Consider the following 19166-nt stretch of genomic DNA (forward strand, 5'->3'; position numbering starts at 1 on the left):
TTGACTTACGATATGTATAATCATTAGAGTGGCTGACGACCATGTAGCGATGTTGATGTAGATATCACAAAGTGTGACTGATCGTGCCCAGGAAGACTTCAGGGGTCTGGTGGGTTAATTAGGAATGAATCCAGTCTGCCCTGAATATCTGTGGACGTCAAATAATGATGAAAACAGAGAAGTATTTTCTGTGATTTGATTGTGGGTATTCTGTCTCTGAACATGTTATTTTTCTATCCATCTGGCTCTGTTTGCAAAGCAAAACCTTGTCTGTCATACTGAAAATGAAGAAAGAGCAGTTTTTTTTCATTATACTTTATCTTTTTTGGCAATGAACTTTTTTTCCTGTAAAATATCATCATTTCAGAGTCCAGTTGTGTGTGTGAATGGAAACTTCATATGAAGAAAGTCCAGGTTGCCTCGGGTTCTGAATCTCCCTTCTCACTGGCCCTTCAGAGTGATTTAAATGTTATCATTTGTGTCTGTCAAGATTACATGCATTAAGAGACTGTGGTCTGTAACTTTGTGGCCTGACTGAAGTGTACGTAACAAGTGAGTCAGTATGCTTTTACAGGACATGTCGCAATAGTTCAGCAGTATCACAGTGGGGGACACCAGAAATGGGTTTCACACATTGTACTCGTGGGGAATAGAACACAGGCCTACTGCATGACAAGTGAACGCTTGAAGTTCTAGGCTATCCCACTGCCCCTGACATGGTAGAAGCTCAGTGTGCTCATGCATATGTGCGCATCTGAGCGTATTGGTGGGTGAAACAGTTTGTAGATGGTCCGGTCGATGGATCTGATTCTGTTTAGGAAAAAAATAAAAAATCAATCAAAGTCCACTGCTTCTGTCATCCCATGTGTCCAAATCAAAAGATAATTACCTCCCCTTGGTTGGCTCTTCTATTGATGCTTCCTCCATGTTAGATTCCTATTTGTGTGAGAATATAAAAAGTGGAAGTGTGCTGGTGTATGAATGTTTGACTTAGAAGTGGCTTGATTAATGTTTGTATAAATCAAGTGGCTCTGTATCATGTGTTTTCATTTGACTGGCAGAGTGAGTGAGTGAGTGAGCGAGTGGCTGACTGAGTGAGCCTGAATGTGTTGGTGAGGGGGTGATCATCGAGGGGGAAATAACTATTCCAATACCTGTAGTCTACTGCACCACACTATTGTGATAGTGATAGTCTATTGTGACCAACTATTCCAATAGTTTTTTTTCTCTCCTTGGATTGTCTCATTTGAAGTCATTTTCCAAATGAATATGAAATAGAAACAGTTTGATGTAGTTTCAGTCTCTTTTGATAACTGACAGGAAACTTGAAATGCAGATGAAGTAAGCAGTTAACACTGCTAAATAACTCAAATTGCATGAATCTGGTACATCCTGTATTTTGCGCTGCACATTTATTGATGGAAGTCAATTACTAAACTATAATCACACATACTATCGATGCATTGATATTTCTTCGTTTATACCATCAGAGCGGTGGGATAGCTAATGGTTTATGTGTTCGCTCATCATGCCGAAGATCCGGGTTTGATTCCACAAATGGGTACAATGTGTGAGGCCCATTTCTGGTGTCCTGTTGTGATATTGATGGGAATGTAGTTAAAAAAAAAGTGGTTTGAAAAAAGACCCAATTCAATGTTTCTACCATTAATTGCTATCAGAGACTCAACAATTGTAATCCATCGAGAGTTTGGTGCATCATCATGGCACCATGAGCAACTTTGACATCAGATCTGCAACTTGGCCAACTCTTACAGGAAGCCTCACTGACCCATTGAATCATCTAAACTGAATATGTTATTGTGATTTATATACTCAAATCAACTCATAGAATATCAGATGAAAATGGATGTTTTGTGTAATCAGGAATATCTTATTAGTTTTAGGCAGAACCAACAGTGTTCAATGTACTTGCAACACGACCTGATTTGATTTGGTCCATTCTCAAAAAATATATCTTATCTGTGTATTCTCAATCCATATGCATAAGTGGATTCATCCATTAAATCACGAGGGGGTGTGAGGATGGGATCCGTGTTTCAGCAAACTGTGTTTTTATCGGAACTGCAACAAATAAATTTCTTGACACCCAGCATATCTACCACACAGATACTTTTTTTATGAAGAAACTTCTGAAAATTGTTTTGTGATGCTGTATTTCTTTATAAAAATTATTTCAGACCCCCTACAACATATGAAATGATCGGCGCCTAATCTCATCTTTCCTTGTCCCCCGCTGGATGACTGATTCAATCCAACCTGTGTCGATAACTATCAAAAATTGATTTTGGTGTCAAGGGAAGTGAAAGCCAGGGATCTTATCACATGGAGGAAATCACGCTTTCACTGACTTGCAACTTGAGAGGAGACTGAAATAAACAATGTCGAATTTGAAGTAGATGAATGTTGAAATGTGTAACAGATTCTGTCAGATTGTGGGTTTTTTAAGATCTTCCACTTGAAATATGCTTTCGTTCAATATCCTCATTGTCTTAAAAAATATATTTATTTGATTCATGTTCACTCTTCAATATTTACGGTAGGACTGAATATCATGAATAGTATCAGCAGTTGTTGTGTCTTTTATATCGATGAAGTACTTTAAATGTTAAAATGCAATAATTCCTTTTGATTCTTTGATTTTTGTGAAAACTGTCAAAAGTCATTTATTATTCCACATTAAAACTTACAAAGCTGAAATATATCTTGAGTTCCCCTACATTTGAATGTGCAATCATTACTATGTCAATTGTAGCTAGGTAGTTGGTACTTTATGTTTGTTTTCAACATAATCGTCCATAATTAAGTCATTTCTGGTATCTGTGCCATGATCTTGCTGGAATAGTGCTAAAAAGCAGTGTAAAACTCACTCACTGACAAATTAATGATGAAAATGTTTGCTTTAGTAAACATAATATTTATCAAGCAACACTGTAATTAGAAGTGCTTTCATCAGTACATTTAAAAAAGTAAGATTTCTTATACAGCACTCACTGCTTATTTTACTTTAAACCAGCCAATGGCATGATACTGATATGAGTAGTTAATGAATTACCTCCCTTAGGGAGAGGTTGTTGAAAGTTTTTCAAGTCTTTGAAGTTGTGTGTTTTGTCCAAGTCTGGTTCTTGAAGGCGTTCATCTTGACGGTGGAAGGCTTTATTCAGCTTTCGTTAACACATCCTGTTTGGCCGATATTGGTTTGTTTCGTCTAAAACTCATCTACTTCGTGGAGCTGGGGTTTATTGAAAAAGGACGTTGCGAACGTCATCTCTTGTAGTGATAGGAATAAAGCGCTGAACAAATTGAATCAGACGGTGTTTGTATGTCCCCTGTGATGGAGACGACCCCCGAGATTATCACTGTTATCAGGACGTTGCCTCCTCCATTGGGAGCTCTCGATGATGTTTTGTGTGGATGGTCTCTGCAGGGAGTTTGACTGTTTTGTTTGGAGCGATTTCATCAAGAATCGACAAAAGTCATATTGACGAAGTGAACTGTGGGATGAAAAAATAGGCCTGAAGCTGTCACTTTCCTTCAGGAATGTAGACATATTGTAGCGCTTTGAGAATTGGTTATGTATGGAATTCAGCGTGATGTAAATACACATATTATCATTTATTTTAGAAGCCAAGTGAATGTTTGGCCACTTTCAGCGATATTCTTGTTGCAACAAACCTGGTTTCTGACAGACAGACAGCATGATGTTGAGTTTAATCACAATGAGTTGTGAAGTAGCCATGTGATTCATGTGTTCGCTTGCCACATCAAAAATCTGGGTTCGATTCTCCACATGGGTACAATGTGTGAAGCCCACTTCTGTTGTCCCCCGTCGTGATATTGCTGAAAAGAGTGTTAAACACTCACTCACTCACTCACTCACTCAGATTGTGCTTTGTGAAATTGGTTTTGTCTACTGGGCCAGTCCGGATATAAATTCAGATGTGTAGTGGCGCTAATGCCAGAAGCACAGTGAGTCCACAAGTTTCAGAGGTCCACAAATTTCAGCTTTCCACAAGTTTCAGATGTCCACGTTTGTCCACGTTTCATACGTCCACAAATTTCAGATGTCCACAAGTTTTAGATGTCCATGTTTCATACGTCCACAAATTTCAGATGTCCACGTGTTTCATACGTCCTCAAATTTCAGATGTCCACAAGTTTCATTTGTTCAGGAGATCACTTTGCAATAACAAAACACACATGGCTCAAATTAGCACAATTAGTGTTGGCAAAGTGTGGCGAAAAAACTAAAAAACCATCAGTGTGGATATACACTAATGGCTTTTTGTAGCAAGCTGAAAATTAAATCGGGAGAAATGCTCTCGTCTGATTATAGTGCTTTTATGTGTCACTTTTGTGCTGACTATTCCTTTTGTGAAATAAATAATCTGTGTAAATTAAGACATGAAAGAAATATTAAATGTTGTTTTAAGAAGTATGTGACAGAGTTCCGTGTAGAAGTGTTATTTTCTGGACGATCAAAGGAAAGGTGTGGAAAATGACTATTGTGTTAACTCTTTATGTTTCAATAGATCAATGAAGTAGGCCATCACACTGCTGACACTGAAACTGACAACTGGTGTTTCATTTTTCCTTCTTAGGGTAAAGTTGAAGTCACAAAGAAAACATGTTTTAACTTAAGAATCCAGGATATTAATTTGGAAATATCTCTTAGAAAGTTAAATGAATAGGATTTCCAAACAAATTACCTTATTTCATGCAAGAAAATATAACATATTTAAAAAGCGAAAATTTTCAATAGGAAAGTTCTTAATGAAGGAACTGGATATTGTTCCTCTTTTAACGAAAAAAGTAATTCTCCCTTTGCAGGTGTGTTGTGAGTAGGGTTTTGTGCAGCTTTTAAAGTTATTGCAGTAATATCTAAAAGTCATGAATTAGTTGGGGGCCGTTAAATGAGTTTATGAGACTGCACCCTGGAATCAAACTCAGAATGTTGGTGTAACAAGTGCTTGCTTTAAGCACTAGGCCAGCCACGTAATGCAAATGGGCAATTTTGTCTGATAATCATTGAAAATCTTTATCCCTAATGAAAACATGGAAATGACATTGTGTATTCATAATGAAACATCTTTACACAAAAAAGTAACTGCTCGTTTAAAATAAATGATTTATGAAACGAACTGTATCCTGAACTAATTTACAACGTTATATGGAGGAGACGGCAGGGAAACCATTCATTCTGAATGAGCAGTTTCCATTTTCCGTTTCCAGGCAGTTGTTACTAGTTTTCGTAATGTTCCAATGGACATTGTGACTGATGGGACAAAATGGGTTACCATGTTATTTAGTGTAGCAGGTTAATTGAGTGGAGTGATTATGAGTGTTTGATAGGGAGTACAGGGATCCCTTCTACCAGATTACACCAGAATTATTCCTTATCAAACATCAGAAACACCAGTTTTGTTCAGTGGTAACAAATGGTTTGTTTGACTCGTGTTTGAGGATCGATTTACCGAAAAGAAATACATTTTTTTGTCCACATTTGTACTTGTTAGAAAATGATTATATCATTTGTTCCTCAAGGTTAAAAATATTGAGCTTCTAAAGATTTTAGAGCCATTTTATACTGATTGTACAGAAATAGTCTAAGTAATCATAATTAAGTTTTAAGTGATATGGAAGGTTTCAAGGTCATGGGCATCCTGACGGACACTTTGTTAATAGTTGTGAGGACATTAGTACTGATACACTGTTGTAAGGGTGTTTAACATATTTGTAGAAGAATGTAACTAGTTGTCAGGATATAAATGTGGAGGTAACACAAAAAATAGTCCCTTTTATCCATCAGTTCATTTTAAGTATGTGTGATAGTCTGTTTAATGTAACTAGGACAATGGCCAAAACTAAAATGCGTTGCCTCTATTTTTAACATCTTTACATAACAACATCTTTCAAAGAAACAAACTCCATTACCTCCCTTGGCCAAACTGCTTACTGTAGTTTAACCCCAGACCATGTACACACTGGTGGTTGGTATTTGTTTTGCCTTTGATGCTGCATAGAGGAACAGATCTATTTATTGCTCGGTGACCCCCTAGGGGGTTGTCCTGGATAGAATCGCTCCCTTGCAACTGATGGCAGTCATAATGAGTAGATCTGTTGTGTGGTCTGGATTAGTTCATGTCTTGGATACCTTTATTTGATTGTTCATTGCTTATGAGGTTGATTAGGTTTTGTTGTGCTTTTGAAAATGGATCAGTTGAGATTCTTGATTGGAACAGGTCCTTAGCAAGGTATGCTGGTCATTTGGCCCAAGTCTGGTCTGGTATATTGGGTGTGGCTGCTCATGGCATCAGCCATCAGATTGTGAAGACCAGACGAAAATAGTGACAGGCTGCCTTTGTTGAAGCAGTGGCAATGGTAGCGGTGGTAGCGCTGGTGTTGAAATTGTAGTAGAAACTGCAAATCATAGAGGTTGTATGGACATTGTTGAAAAGTTTGTGGTGATGCGGAAATGTAGTAAATGATAGCAACGGTGTGAACACTGTTGGAGATGTTGCTGAGGGCAGCAATTGTATGGAAGCTATTGAAGATGATACTAAGGGCAGCAATGGTGCGAAAGTTGTTGATGATGTTGCTAAGGGCATCAGTGGTGTGGAAGTTATTCCTTGTGTGTTGTGCTTATGTAACTGAAGCAGACATGCAGACAGAGTACCACCATCTGCACTGATGAACAGCACCATGGCGGCCATCTTGGAGCAGACGTCAGAATAAACAAACAAAAATGGCAGACTCCTTACAGGTGGAAGGTTATGTGTGTTTGTTCTGGGTTAATCTGTGTAGGAATATTTACAGGGGACATCTGAAGAGTTTTGATGATTGATACTAATGAGAATTTTTCATGCCTCATCTTTCTTTGAAGCAGATTTTTTAGATATTTGTTTAGATAAATAGATCAGTGATCATCACAATCGTGACATCTATGTAGCTCCAGAAGAGTTGAAAGCCGAAGCCGAGTAATACCAGATGGTACTTGTCCATATACCAAGTCTGAAATAGGCTGAAAATATTGTAAAGAAACATTTGGATGTCTCTTCTGATGCAAGAAAATATAGGAAATTCTCATCCCATGAGTTTCCCTGGAGTTTGTTTTGTTGTTTTTTATTTCACCCAAATTTGTCCATATACCAAGTCTCTACAGAAAATTACTCCAAACTATACATATATAGAGAAATATGTTCATTGATTATACATACAGATTGTTTCAACCAATTTTACTATGAAAAGTTAGTGAAATGATGTTTGACTAAAATGTGTCTGCAAGTCACCCAACAGATATAGATGCTGTAACAGAACAAGGGGTGAGGTTCTTGACACAATTGGTTGGGTGTGGAAAGATCTTGTCTCTCCGAAACTTGCCAATTACAAGATGTTCTTGATGCCATGATTCTGTTCAGACAGAGACATCAAGAAAGAAGTGGAGCTGATCAGAGATACATACGAGTCTGTGATGAACAAACCGACCAGAAAGATAGCGTCTGGTGCAAGCCTCATTGTCGCCCAATGTTGAATCTTTATGGGAAAAATGTTACGTATGCTCGAAAGTTCAAGTTTCAGATTGTACGGAAAGTCGTTTGTTAGAATTGTAATTGAGAAGGGTTTGAGGGTATTTTTGGTTCGGTTCAGTAGAAAGTGTTTGAAATAATCTATAGATGAACTTATTTGGCCTTTGTAGGCTTCAGAATATCCGAGGTACTTGACAGTTGATGCTTATGTGAGTAATATGTTGGACTGTGAGAGGATATTTGAAAGTATTTCCGTGTACGCTTGATTGCTTAGATGGTTGAATTTCTGCGGTTTTTTAAGAGAGTATTGCTGGTTACACTAGACAAACTGCAATCACTGGTTGAAAGAGGCAACTTGATAGGTGTCTTTGCTCATTGTATCAATCACTAGATTGTCTGGTCCATGGTGATGGATGAACCAGGCACAGGTCTGTTCAGAGTTCAATATGCTGAGTGGGCAGCCAATCTTCAATTGGACATTGTATTTGTTGCTTGAAGGCATAAGTCTGCATTGGTACAGAGTGAAAGACAGATTGTTATAACAGAAAAGTCTGCATTGGTACAAACAGACAGGCTGAGCAGAAAGACAGACAGACAGATTGTCAGACAGGCAAAGACAGGTACATTGACTGACACAAACAGACAGGCAGACACACACACGCACACACACTCACACTCACACTCACACACAGACAGTTATGCAGGCAGACTGGCACAGTGTGACACAGACTGGCACAGACAGTCAAACAGACAGGCACAGACAGTCAAACAGACAGGCACAGACAGTCAAACAGACAGGCTCACCAGCTTTAATGCACATATGTTTATGAGTGCAATAATCGTGAATGCATGGGCAAATTGTGTTTGACCTCTAGGATCCGTCAGGGTTAGGTGACATCGACACATGATTCCATTTTGTAGTCAATGAACAGTTTGTCTTTCTGCATGCTGTCTGTTCGGGATTGTTGGTTATAAATATTAGAGTGATGGTACGCATATAGATTGCAAATTATCCAGTTTCAAGAAAAAGGACCTGTTTTGTAGACTCCTAAATGGCAGTGTTGGAAAGTGTCAAAAATCTATTTATGCCCCATAAGGTTTTGACACTGCAGTGTTTCGTAATTCTCAGAAGAGAAGGGAACAAAGTTGGTTTCAGTTCAAACTCATTTCTAAAAGCAAGTAAAAAGTGAAGTCAATGCATTAGGAATTAATAAGATCATGGTATTTCAAATTCTTGAAATTAGATCATGAAATTTGGTGCTAAAAAGACTCTTGTGATGAAACTACAGGTTGAAAGACGGCAAAAATTCTTTCAGCATCTCAAAAACATACAAGTCATTCAATCGCTGCGTGGCTGATTCGAGATGACAGGCAGTTGAGAAGCCCTAAAACTGCGAAGAATTTCCAACCAATCTTTGAACTTCTTTTGTTTGAGAGGAAACGTGAACCTGAATTGATTTATGCTCTCTTCTTTGGACTCCTCAGTTTTGTCCATTTATGAAACTTTAAGCAGGATCCGATGTTAGAGAAGAATACTGGAGTTACCAAAAAGGATAGGCACTTAAAGTTTGTTATAAGGAAGTGACGATGGACTGTTTTCAGTGATCGATGTCACAGCTTATAGGTCATGGGGTCAGTTTTGTCAATTCGCAAACAGTTACCGTTAAACTAATTAAAGCTTCAATTACTTCACGAGAACCTCTTCGGATTTTGTGGTTAGATGGGCTCACTTACAAACATTTGAACTTGAGGTAATTTAATGGTTGTAAGCTTCCGAATTTCAAGTTAAAGGTAAGCAAGTTCCAGTATTAGTGCATTTATAAACATTGAAACTTGAATGAGTAGAAACAACCCTCAAAGGATTAAATGCTTCAGCAAATTTGTGTTAGTGTTCTTTGTAAACACTGGAAATTGGGTTTCACTGAAGCGTAGATTATCAGCAAATCCTTGCATGATTTCATGACTGACCAGCTCAAATGTAAGCCAGAACGGTGTACCAGTGTTTTTATATGAGAGGATTGGGGGGAAGGAGAAGGGTTGGGGATGAGGGGTGTGAATATTGGAGCATTGGAGAAGTTTAGGATCGGTTGTTATCGTGCATTGGAAGGGTCCAAATTTTCAATCGCTGTAAACCACCCCTATTTCCCTTCCCTTCCCTACCGTACCCTACCCGGATACCCATTACGTTAATTCCTGACATAACATTTGCAAGAAATGTCAATATATTCTTCAACACAGAGGCTACAAATGCCATGTGCTGTATTCAAGAGAAGTTACTGTAAATTATATCTATATTTTCAATGACAATACGACTTTTTTATCATAAAAGAATAACATATTTCATTGTTTAATCCACTTGCTCATGTGATAACAGGTTTGGGTATTGAGATGAGTACCCGGGTCCAATCCTGACCCACCCATCCCAGGTATCTGGGTTACCGATCCCAGTCTGAGGTGGTGAGATAGATGTGAGAAAGATGGTTGGTAGGTCAAGTTAATAAGTTTTTAAAAATCCTTTTTTGCATATTGAATTCATTAAATTAAAAATCCAATTTAACATGTGTTTTTAAGAGTGTTTAGACTTGCACAAGTCTGTAAGGTAAATATTAATAGGTACATGATAATTTGTACCAAATTAATGAGTAAGAGACTTCACTTATCTAGACTTGTCTCTTCCAAGTACAGAAATTGCTATACATCCATGGGTTCTGCATTCCATACAGACTTACAGCAAGGCTGGGGCAAGGTGTATGTGGGGGTGTGGGAATATTTGGGATTGGTGATTAGATAGATTAGAAACATGGCTGGAGGACAGTTTATTAAATTAAGAGAACTCAAATTTAACATGAATGTTTGATTTTTTTTTTCTCTCTGATGATTCATCTTATTACTTTCTTTTTTCTGTGAGTATTATTGCCAATGTGACGTCAGATATTAACTCATTCACTCTGTGTATTTTTTAGTGTAGGTATTGTTTTTGATGGTTCCTTTTGATAGTGGTGGTGTTATCAGTAGGTTTTACAAATTGTTTACTTCTCCAATGATTGGAATAAAAAACATTCTCAGTTTAGTTTCTTTTCACTTGTCACTTTTTGGAGTTGGCACTTTCGTAATCTGTTGTGAAGACAGTTTCGCCTGTGCTAGTTGGGTATGATAGCAAGATTTGTTGTTGGGATCTCTGTGTGTGTACAAGGCAGGTGGTAACTATCGGGATCCAATTATCTCCCTTGGGTGGTCCCTCTCACCCTGATGAAGGTGGTTTTGCCTGTATTTGAAAGTACAAGTCAGGAATCTCGAAGCAATGATGCCTGGGAAAGCTTTCAGTGCTTTGATACAAGCATGGGTGTTGTTGTAGGAAAGGGCAGAAATATAATCACTTTGTTTGCTTGTAAAATATCTCTGCATGTTCACAGTTGAAATGGGGTGTTGAGTTTCAGAGAGGCTCTATGGCAGTGGTTAGACCTGGACACTGTTGTGTAAGTGCAGCTGGAGTTTCATAGGGTTTCTTGTTTAAGAGTGAGTGAGTGTGTTTTGTTTTATTTTACTTTTAGCAATAGTCCAGCGATATTTTTGCTTGTATTTTCCCGCTGGACCAGCATATTTGCACTGCTGTAGATTTAAACAATTACAGAGGTTGAGCTTTAAAGGTTTACATTTCTGGGTTTGAACTATATAGAGGTTAAACAATACAGAGGTTGGAACAATACAGAAGTTGAACTATACAGAGGCTGAACTATACAGAGGTTGAACTCCAGAGAAGTTGAACAATACAGAGGTTGAACTCTCCAGTCATTTGAGAATAAAGGGATTTAACACATTGAGGATCAGACATCACAGACTTGGGAATCGATGATGATGATGATGATGATGATGATGATGATGATGATGATAGTAATTATTATATTATGATGGTTTCATTACTCATCGCTCTAGCCATTGCTACTGCTCACATTCATGTTTTCCTTTATCAGTTTCACAGTAAACGATCTTATTTCATAAGCAAAACTCTTCTCTTTGAAATGCAAGCTGTTGTGAGGAGTAGACAAGATTTTCCTGGCAGACATGTCGACTGCACATTGTGTTGGCTACATTTACACTATCTATCTTCCCCGAGGCATTGGAAACATCCTAGCACTGCTATTACATATGCTTGGTATATCCTGCACACAGGAATCCAAGTTATTCCACCCACCCTAGAAATAATAATGGAATAACCCTTTCTTTCATGTTGGCTTAGTCCATGACAAATTTTAAGGTTGGGATGAGCAGACATGATATGTGCAACGTCTGTTGATGGTTTAAATTTCTCACATACGTTGGAACTGCAGTGAATATTTGTTGTGAGATGAACGTTCTCCAGTTGCGAGTACGTTTACAGCTTCAGTCAGAGAGACTGTATATCATAATGAGTTATGTCAACATGGCTGCCGCTGATGAAGTTCTGCTGAGTGTATCGCCAGTCATCACTGATTATGCAAACTTTGTGAACATCAAAGTCTGGCAGGATCAGATATTATTGAAAATATACTGCTTAATTTAAGATTGGCCCTTGTTCTGATATTTGAATTATTCTCCAGCAAATGCACTTCCAGGCTTTGATCTTTCTGTTTGATGGTTTAGCTTGGAGGAAATCTATAGGAGTGAAAATATTTCAGGGAAATATTTAACTTCCTCATTCAAAGAGGAAGACTGTCAAGATGTTGAAGGTGGTGTTGATGGTGGTGGTGGTGGTTGTGGTGACGATGATGCTGATGCTAATAATTAGGGTGGTGTTGGTGATGATGATGGTGTCATGATCATGATGATGATCATGATGATGATGAAGGTGGTGTTGGTGATGATTAAGGTGGTGATGTGATGATCATGATGATGATGAAGGTGTGTTGATGATGATGAAGGTGGTGTTGGTGATGATCATGATGAAGGTGGTGTTGGTGATGATCATGATGATGATGAAGGTGTGTTGGTGATGATTAAGGTGGTGATGTGATGATCATGATGATGATGAAGGTGTGTTGGTGATGATGAAGGTGGTGTTGGTGATGATCATGATGATCATGATGAAGGTGGTGTTGGTGATGATCATGATGATGATGAAGGTGGTGGTGATGATTATGATGGTGTTGGTGATGATGATGGTGTTATTGATGATGATGATGATGATGGTGGTGGTGTTATGATCATGATGATGAAGGTGATGTTGGTGATGATCATGATGATGATGAAGGTGGTGTTGGCAATGATGAAGGTGGTGTTGGTGATGATCATGATGATGATGAAGGTGGTGTTGGTCATGATGAAGGTGGTGTTGGTCATGATCATGATGATGATGAAGGTGGTGTTGGTCATGATGAAGGTGGTGTTGGTGATAATGATGGTGTTATTGATAATGACAATAATGATGTGTTATTTATGGTGATCATGATGATGATCAAGGTGGTGTTGGTTGTGATGATGATGATGAAGATGAAGATTAAGGTGTTGGTGATGATCATGATGATGAAGATTAAGGTGTTGGTGATGATCATGATGATGAAGATTAAGGTGTTGGTGATGATCATGATGATGAAGATTAAGGTGTTGGTGATGATCATGATGATGAAGATTAAGGTGTTGGTGATGATCATGATGATGAAGATTAAGGTGTTGGTGATGATCATGATGATGAAGATTAAGGTGTTGGTGATGATCATGATGATGAAGATTAAGGTGTTGGTGATGATCATGATGATGATGATGAAGATGATGATGAAGATTAAGGTGTTGGTGATGATCATGATGATGAAGATTAAGGTGTTGGTGATGATCATGAAGATGAAGATTAAGGTGTTGGTGATGATCATGAAGATGAAGATTAAGGTGTTGGTGATGATCATGAAGATGAAGATTAAGGTGTTGGTGATGATCATGATGATGAAGATTAAGGTGTTGGTGATGATCATGAAGATGAAGATTAAGGTGTTGGTGATGATCATGATGATGAAGATTAAGGTGTTGGTGATGATCATGATGATGAAGATTAAGGTGTTGGTGATGATCATGATGATGAAGATTAAGGTGTTGGTGATGATCATGATGATGAACATTAAGGTGTTGGTGATGATCATGATGATGATCAAGGTGGTTTTAATGATAATGATTAATTCAAAGACTTGCTTACTGTAAGTTTTCATTTACTCTCTCAATCACTCACTGCCAGTATTCACTTTCTATACTCACTCAGTCCCTCACTTACTCGGTTTCAGGAGCCACAGTCCCCCACTTCAGTCAGTTTTACTTCACGGTGGAGCCACATGACCTGATTGTGAAGAAGGGCTCCAAGTCCCTCCTCAACTGCTCCGCTTACCACGGGGAGTCCACCCCCAACATACAGTGGATGAAAGATGGCAACTACCTAAATTTTGAAAATTCAGATAGGTAAGGAAATCAGCTGCAATGTAGCTGCAAGTCAGTGACTATTGAGGGAAAACATCTCTTGCAGTAGAATCTATTTTATCATTGACATAAACTGAGTATGTGGGGTTGTATTATGAAAAAAATTCCATTCCACATGATCTTGATTTTGTAAGTCTTAAACGTTTTGCTCTTTTTTTCAGGAGTTTATTAGCAAATGGATCTTTATATTTTGACCAAACCCAGCATTCTAAAACCTCCCATCCAACTGACAAGGGCACGTATCAGTGCACCGCCACCGTTGACGGGTTCGGAACCATTGTCAGTCGAAAAGCTGAGCTTGATATTGCATGTAAGTCTTTCAAATATTTGGTGTTTGGTTTGGTTGTTGTTTAACACCACGGTCAGCAATATTCCAGCTATATGGTGGCAGTCTGTAATTTATTGCATCTGGAGAAGACAATCCAGTGATCAACATCATGAACATCAATCTACACAATGAGGATAAGATGACATTTGTCAACCAGTCAACGGACCTGATCCTGTTAGTTCTTCCTTACTAAAAGCACAAGTTGCTGAAGACCATTTCTAACCTTCAGATATTTGGGGAATAAAGAACGGTTGTTGAAAACTTACATTTAATGGTCAACCCTTCCTTAGGACTGCTCTGCAGGATTCAGTGTTAAAGCATTCGCTTATCATTCCGAAGGCCCATGCTTGATTCCCCATATGCTTACAAAATATAAAAGCCTATTCCTATCTGCTGTGTTATTGCTGGAATATTGCTGAAAGTGACATAAAACCTATATCACTCACTCACTCAGCTTGGTTTAATGTGTGTACAGGTTTTGATTGGACCAGTGACTGATGTGATGAGCATTGATCCACACAGTTGTGACACAATCAACCATGTGACTGACTCTTCTCATCAGACTTATGATGTTAAGACGGACGTTCTTCCTGCTGTGATGTTGTCAGAATAGCGCTAATTCAGCATAAAAACATATTGACTCACTCACTTTTCCCTTAAATCTCCGGGTGTTGTCCGTTGCAGCTTGGTTTGAATTATAATACCCAGAAAACACTAGTTTACCAAAACTACACGATGGAGGTGATGTTGAATAAAATGATAAACTAAGAATTTATTCAGCTTCCATGTGAAGTGAGTTTTCCCTTTTTGGCGATATCATGTAAGGATTGATGGGTGCATTGGTGTAGCCTAGTTGTTGAAGTGTAGTCTCACCAAATAGAAGGTCCAGGTTTGATTCCCTGACATGGGTATGGTGTGTGAAGCCAATGTCAGGTATCCCCTGCTCTGATATTGCTGGAATATTGCCACAAGTGACATCATACTAAAAGTCACTCACTCATTAATCTCTAGCAGCTTAAGCTGGTCATTCAAGATAGTTTGAAGATGGAGTTTATTCTTTGTCGCTACCTGACAGTGTAGATATACTTCATTCTGGGCATTCCTTTATTTAATCCAGTCCACACTTCACAGTCAAAACTGAAATATTGCTAAGAGAGTATTTCACCTATTGCTGAACTAGCATTGAGCAAAATGTAAACTTTTTTCATTTTTTAATGATCTTGTTTATTTTTCAGACTTGTCGAAACATTTTATAAAAGAGCCCCAGGACTTGGTGGTGTATCTTGGCGACACAGCCATGTTTTCTTGTGAGATAGAAGGGGTGCCACGCCCTAAAGTGAAGTGGATAAAAGATGGGAGGGAACTCGCAAAGGCGGACAATATATATCAGTACGACGATGGTATTTTAGAAATATATCCAGTGAGATTCGCTGACTTTGGGGCGTATAGCTGTGAGGCTAAAAATATGGAACGTTCTCGAACAAGTCGAGTAGCATCATTACGTCAGAACCCAAACGCAAGTGAGTATATTGCCACACACAGCTTCAAGTAGATTTATTTTGAGACTAAATAATGATTTGTTTGCCCACGGAGATGTGTTATTACAGGGATGTCATGATGTCAAGCCTTAAATGTTATTTCACAAGATCTGCGAACATTTATTTGAAAATGATTGCAATAAATAGATAGAATGCTATTGTCTTAAGTTTAATGTATGTAATTTGGTTTTGGTCCTCTCATTTCTGATGACAAAAGGTCATTTTCAGAAAGATATTTATCTATTTCAAATTCAATTTGATAGATAAATGAATCAGATTTTCTTTTTAGATATAGAAGAAGGCATGGCTCTTGAATTTTGCACGAAATCTAAAGGTCATTTGCAAAATGATATAAAAGGGAATCAGTTTATATTGAACTTTATGTTTAAAAGATTGAAATTTTGTGTTCTAGATATAGAAGAAGGCGTGGCTCCTAAATTTGTGATGAAACCAAAAGATCATCGAGCAGACTATGGCACAACGGTTGTTCTACACTGCGGGGCAAACGGGAGGGACGCCAAGGAGGAGAAACCGACGATAAAATGGCTGAAGGACGGTGTTACCATTGCTTTAGTGTATGTGTCCTTTCCATATATGGAATTAAAATAGGTGGTGTTTCTTTATGTGTCAATGGAGAAGGTGTCGTTGCCAGCTGCATAGTTCATAATGTCAATCACTTGAATACCTGTGAAAATGTGGGGTAGAATAGATCTTCAAGCAACCCATGTTTGGCACCAGAGGCGACTATACTTGTGAGAGGTGACCAAAGTGATCGAGTAGTCAGACTCTCTGACTTGGTTACGTGTCATCAATTCACAATTGTACAGATCGATGCTTATGCTGTTGATCACTGGAATGTCTGGTCCCAACTTAGTTATTTACTGCCGCCAGCTGGAATATTGTTGACTGCAACTTGAAATTGAACTCACTCAGTCAATTTCTGGATTATATACAAACATCTGTAATCTATATTTTCCACATTTTGTCAGTTTATAACCAGTAGTAATGATCAATGTTCGCTTATATTTTGTGTGCATGTTTTGGTTGCATAAATTCTGATCTACTTTTCTTTTAAAAGAACTTTTAAATAGCAACAAACAAAACAAAAAAAAACACATTCAATATTAAAATGATTCAGGATTGTAATGACGATTTCACGTGCAAAACATTTGAACTACATTTTTGTGATTTTATTTCTGCATGCACTACAGCGAACACTAAATGAGTGTGTTCTGTGAGTATAATTTGGCTAACCAGCTTCATTGGCTGATAGATTAGTGATGTCATTGGATTGTGACTTCATGGTAACCAGTATTGCAAGGAGATATCCTTGATCTCACAGAAACAGTATCACTGTGGAAGCAAGTGATTACGTTTTTAAAAACACTCTATCACAGCCTGTTTATGTTTAAGAAAAGAGCAACAGTTAAATCTTTGTCACTTCTAACACCAGCTTCCCTGCCCAGACAGATGGGGCCTCTTAGGGAAAACGCAATGAACATTCATTCGGTTCATTTTTTGTATTTCAGTTTGCACAAAATCTCCCTTTTGAAAAGAAATTGCCCTTAACAAAACTGCCCAAAAGAGTGATATCGTTTGTATTCAGTTTCAACTTTTGAAAAAGCTCAGACATGACATGTTTGACATTAACATTACAGGTAAAGGGAGGTAACTGGTTCTCATTTATGGTAGCTTCGTATAAATGTATAGAATGTCGTTTTGCCATCAGTTGTGTCCCCTTGGTCTGTGGGAATGTCAGGAACAGTCAGTATGAAGATGATGGTGATGGTGATGATAGTGATGATGGTGATGATGATAGGAATGATGGTGATGATGATGATAGTGATGATGGTGATGATGATAGGAATGATGGTGATGATGATGATAGTGATGATGGTGATGATGATAGGAATGATGGTGATGATGGAGTGATGATAGTGATGGTGATGATAGTGATGATGATGATGGTGATGATGATGATGATGGTGATGATGATGGTGATGGTGATGATTCTGATTCTGATTCTGATGATGTTACAGAAACACTAAGAGTGCGAGGATAAAAAAAGTTGGCAGTGGCAGCTTACAGATTACGACGCTGAAGGAGAGTGACAGAGGCGTCTACACGTGTCGGGCTGTCAACCAGGAAGACAGCATCGACGCAGACACCATGTTGACAGTATTAGGTAGGACTAGCTTTAAATGTCACTGGAAAATATGGTAACCACTGAAGGAAATACGGTAATAACTGAATGAAATATGATGATGACCATGAGAAATATGGTAATGACTCTGTGAAATAAGTCCATTGTTATCCATGGTGCAAATCGACAAAATTATATTTGTTACTTTTTTGTTCTTTTTTGTATTATCTTAAAATACAAGTAATTCTGCTGTAATTGAGATTATTCTCTATTTTGAAGCAACTGCTTTTTTTAAATCAAATTGAAAAACGTAAGTGTTTTTTTCTTGGATGAAATATCATTCCAAAAACAAAAGAGTAGTATTGTCAAATGACATTTTTTTTCCATTTCAGTCCCTCCAAGATTCGTAAAGAGACCAGCCAATGTGTTTGCTCACACCAATTCCGACGTCAAATTTGAATGCAATATTTACGGAGTACCTAATCCCACGATCACATGGTTGAAAAATGGCGATGTGCTTTTCCCAAGCGACTATTTCCAAATAGTCGATGGCAAAGACTTAAAAATACTCGGCCTTGTCAATTCAGATGATGGTATATATCAATGTTTTGGCGAAAATGACCTCGGCAACGTCCAAGCAAGCGCACAGCTTGTCATTCTGCAACCAGGTATGTATTGATATGAAAACCTATTTTAGTATTTTTTTAAGCGCCAATCATTTCAAATCATTACTTCATGAAAATCTGTAACATTTGATCTGAGGCGTGTGCACTATTCAACTTTTCTTGTTACCATGGAAGCACCAATTAACATTACTATATATGAGTCTGGGTGTGTAGTATCAGCTGATCACTATATCACATGAAACTGAAATAACAACTCATATATCCTATCAGAATCGTGCATATAAACTATATTGTGTTTCCATATATTAATCACTGCACAGATGCATTATTTTTTTAGATGTTAAATGATGTTTTTACAAGCAAACAAATATTTTCACAAGAGAAGATTCTGTATGTTTGGTAGAAGTCCGTTTTAAAGGATCTTTTTATCCAATAATTGTTCTCTTAATAGATTGTTAATTTTCAGATTTCATTTTTTAATATGTTAAATTTCAAATTGTCTCCTGGAGAAGTTGTGAGTGGTGGGATTTGCAAGATTTCTGTGGAGGTTTT

General features: G+C 37.9%; 1 protein-coding gene across 1 annotated transcript in view; it reads left to right on the plus strand.

The window, feature by feature from the left end:
* LOC137259362 (neogenin-like) overlaps positions 1-19166 on the plus strand; it is a 63637-nt gene that overhangs the window by 16032 nt on the left and 28439 nt on the right. The window contains exons 4-9 of the mRNA XM_067797038.1: positions 13790-13961; positions 14141-14289; positions 15543-15827; positions 16258-16420; positions 17885-18030; positions 18381-18656. Coding sequence (XP_067653139.1) covers positions 13790-13961; positions 14141-14289; positions 15543-15827; positions 16258-16420; positions 17885-18030; positions 18381-18656 — 1191 coding nt within the window. The remainder of the gene's footprint in view (positions 1-13789; positions 13962-14140; positions 14290-15542; positions 15828-16257; positions 16421-17884; positions 18031-18380; positions 18657-19166) is intronic.

The sequence above is a fragment of the Haliotis asinina genome, chromosome 13 (genome assembly GCF_037392515.1).
Source record: "Haliotis asinina isolate JCU_RB_2024 chromosome 13, JCU_Hal_asi_v2, whole genome shotgun sequence".
Taxonomy (NCBI): Eukaryota; Metazoa; Mollusca; class Gastropoda; order Lepetellida; family Haliotidae; genus Haliotis; species Haliotis asinina.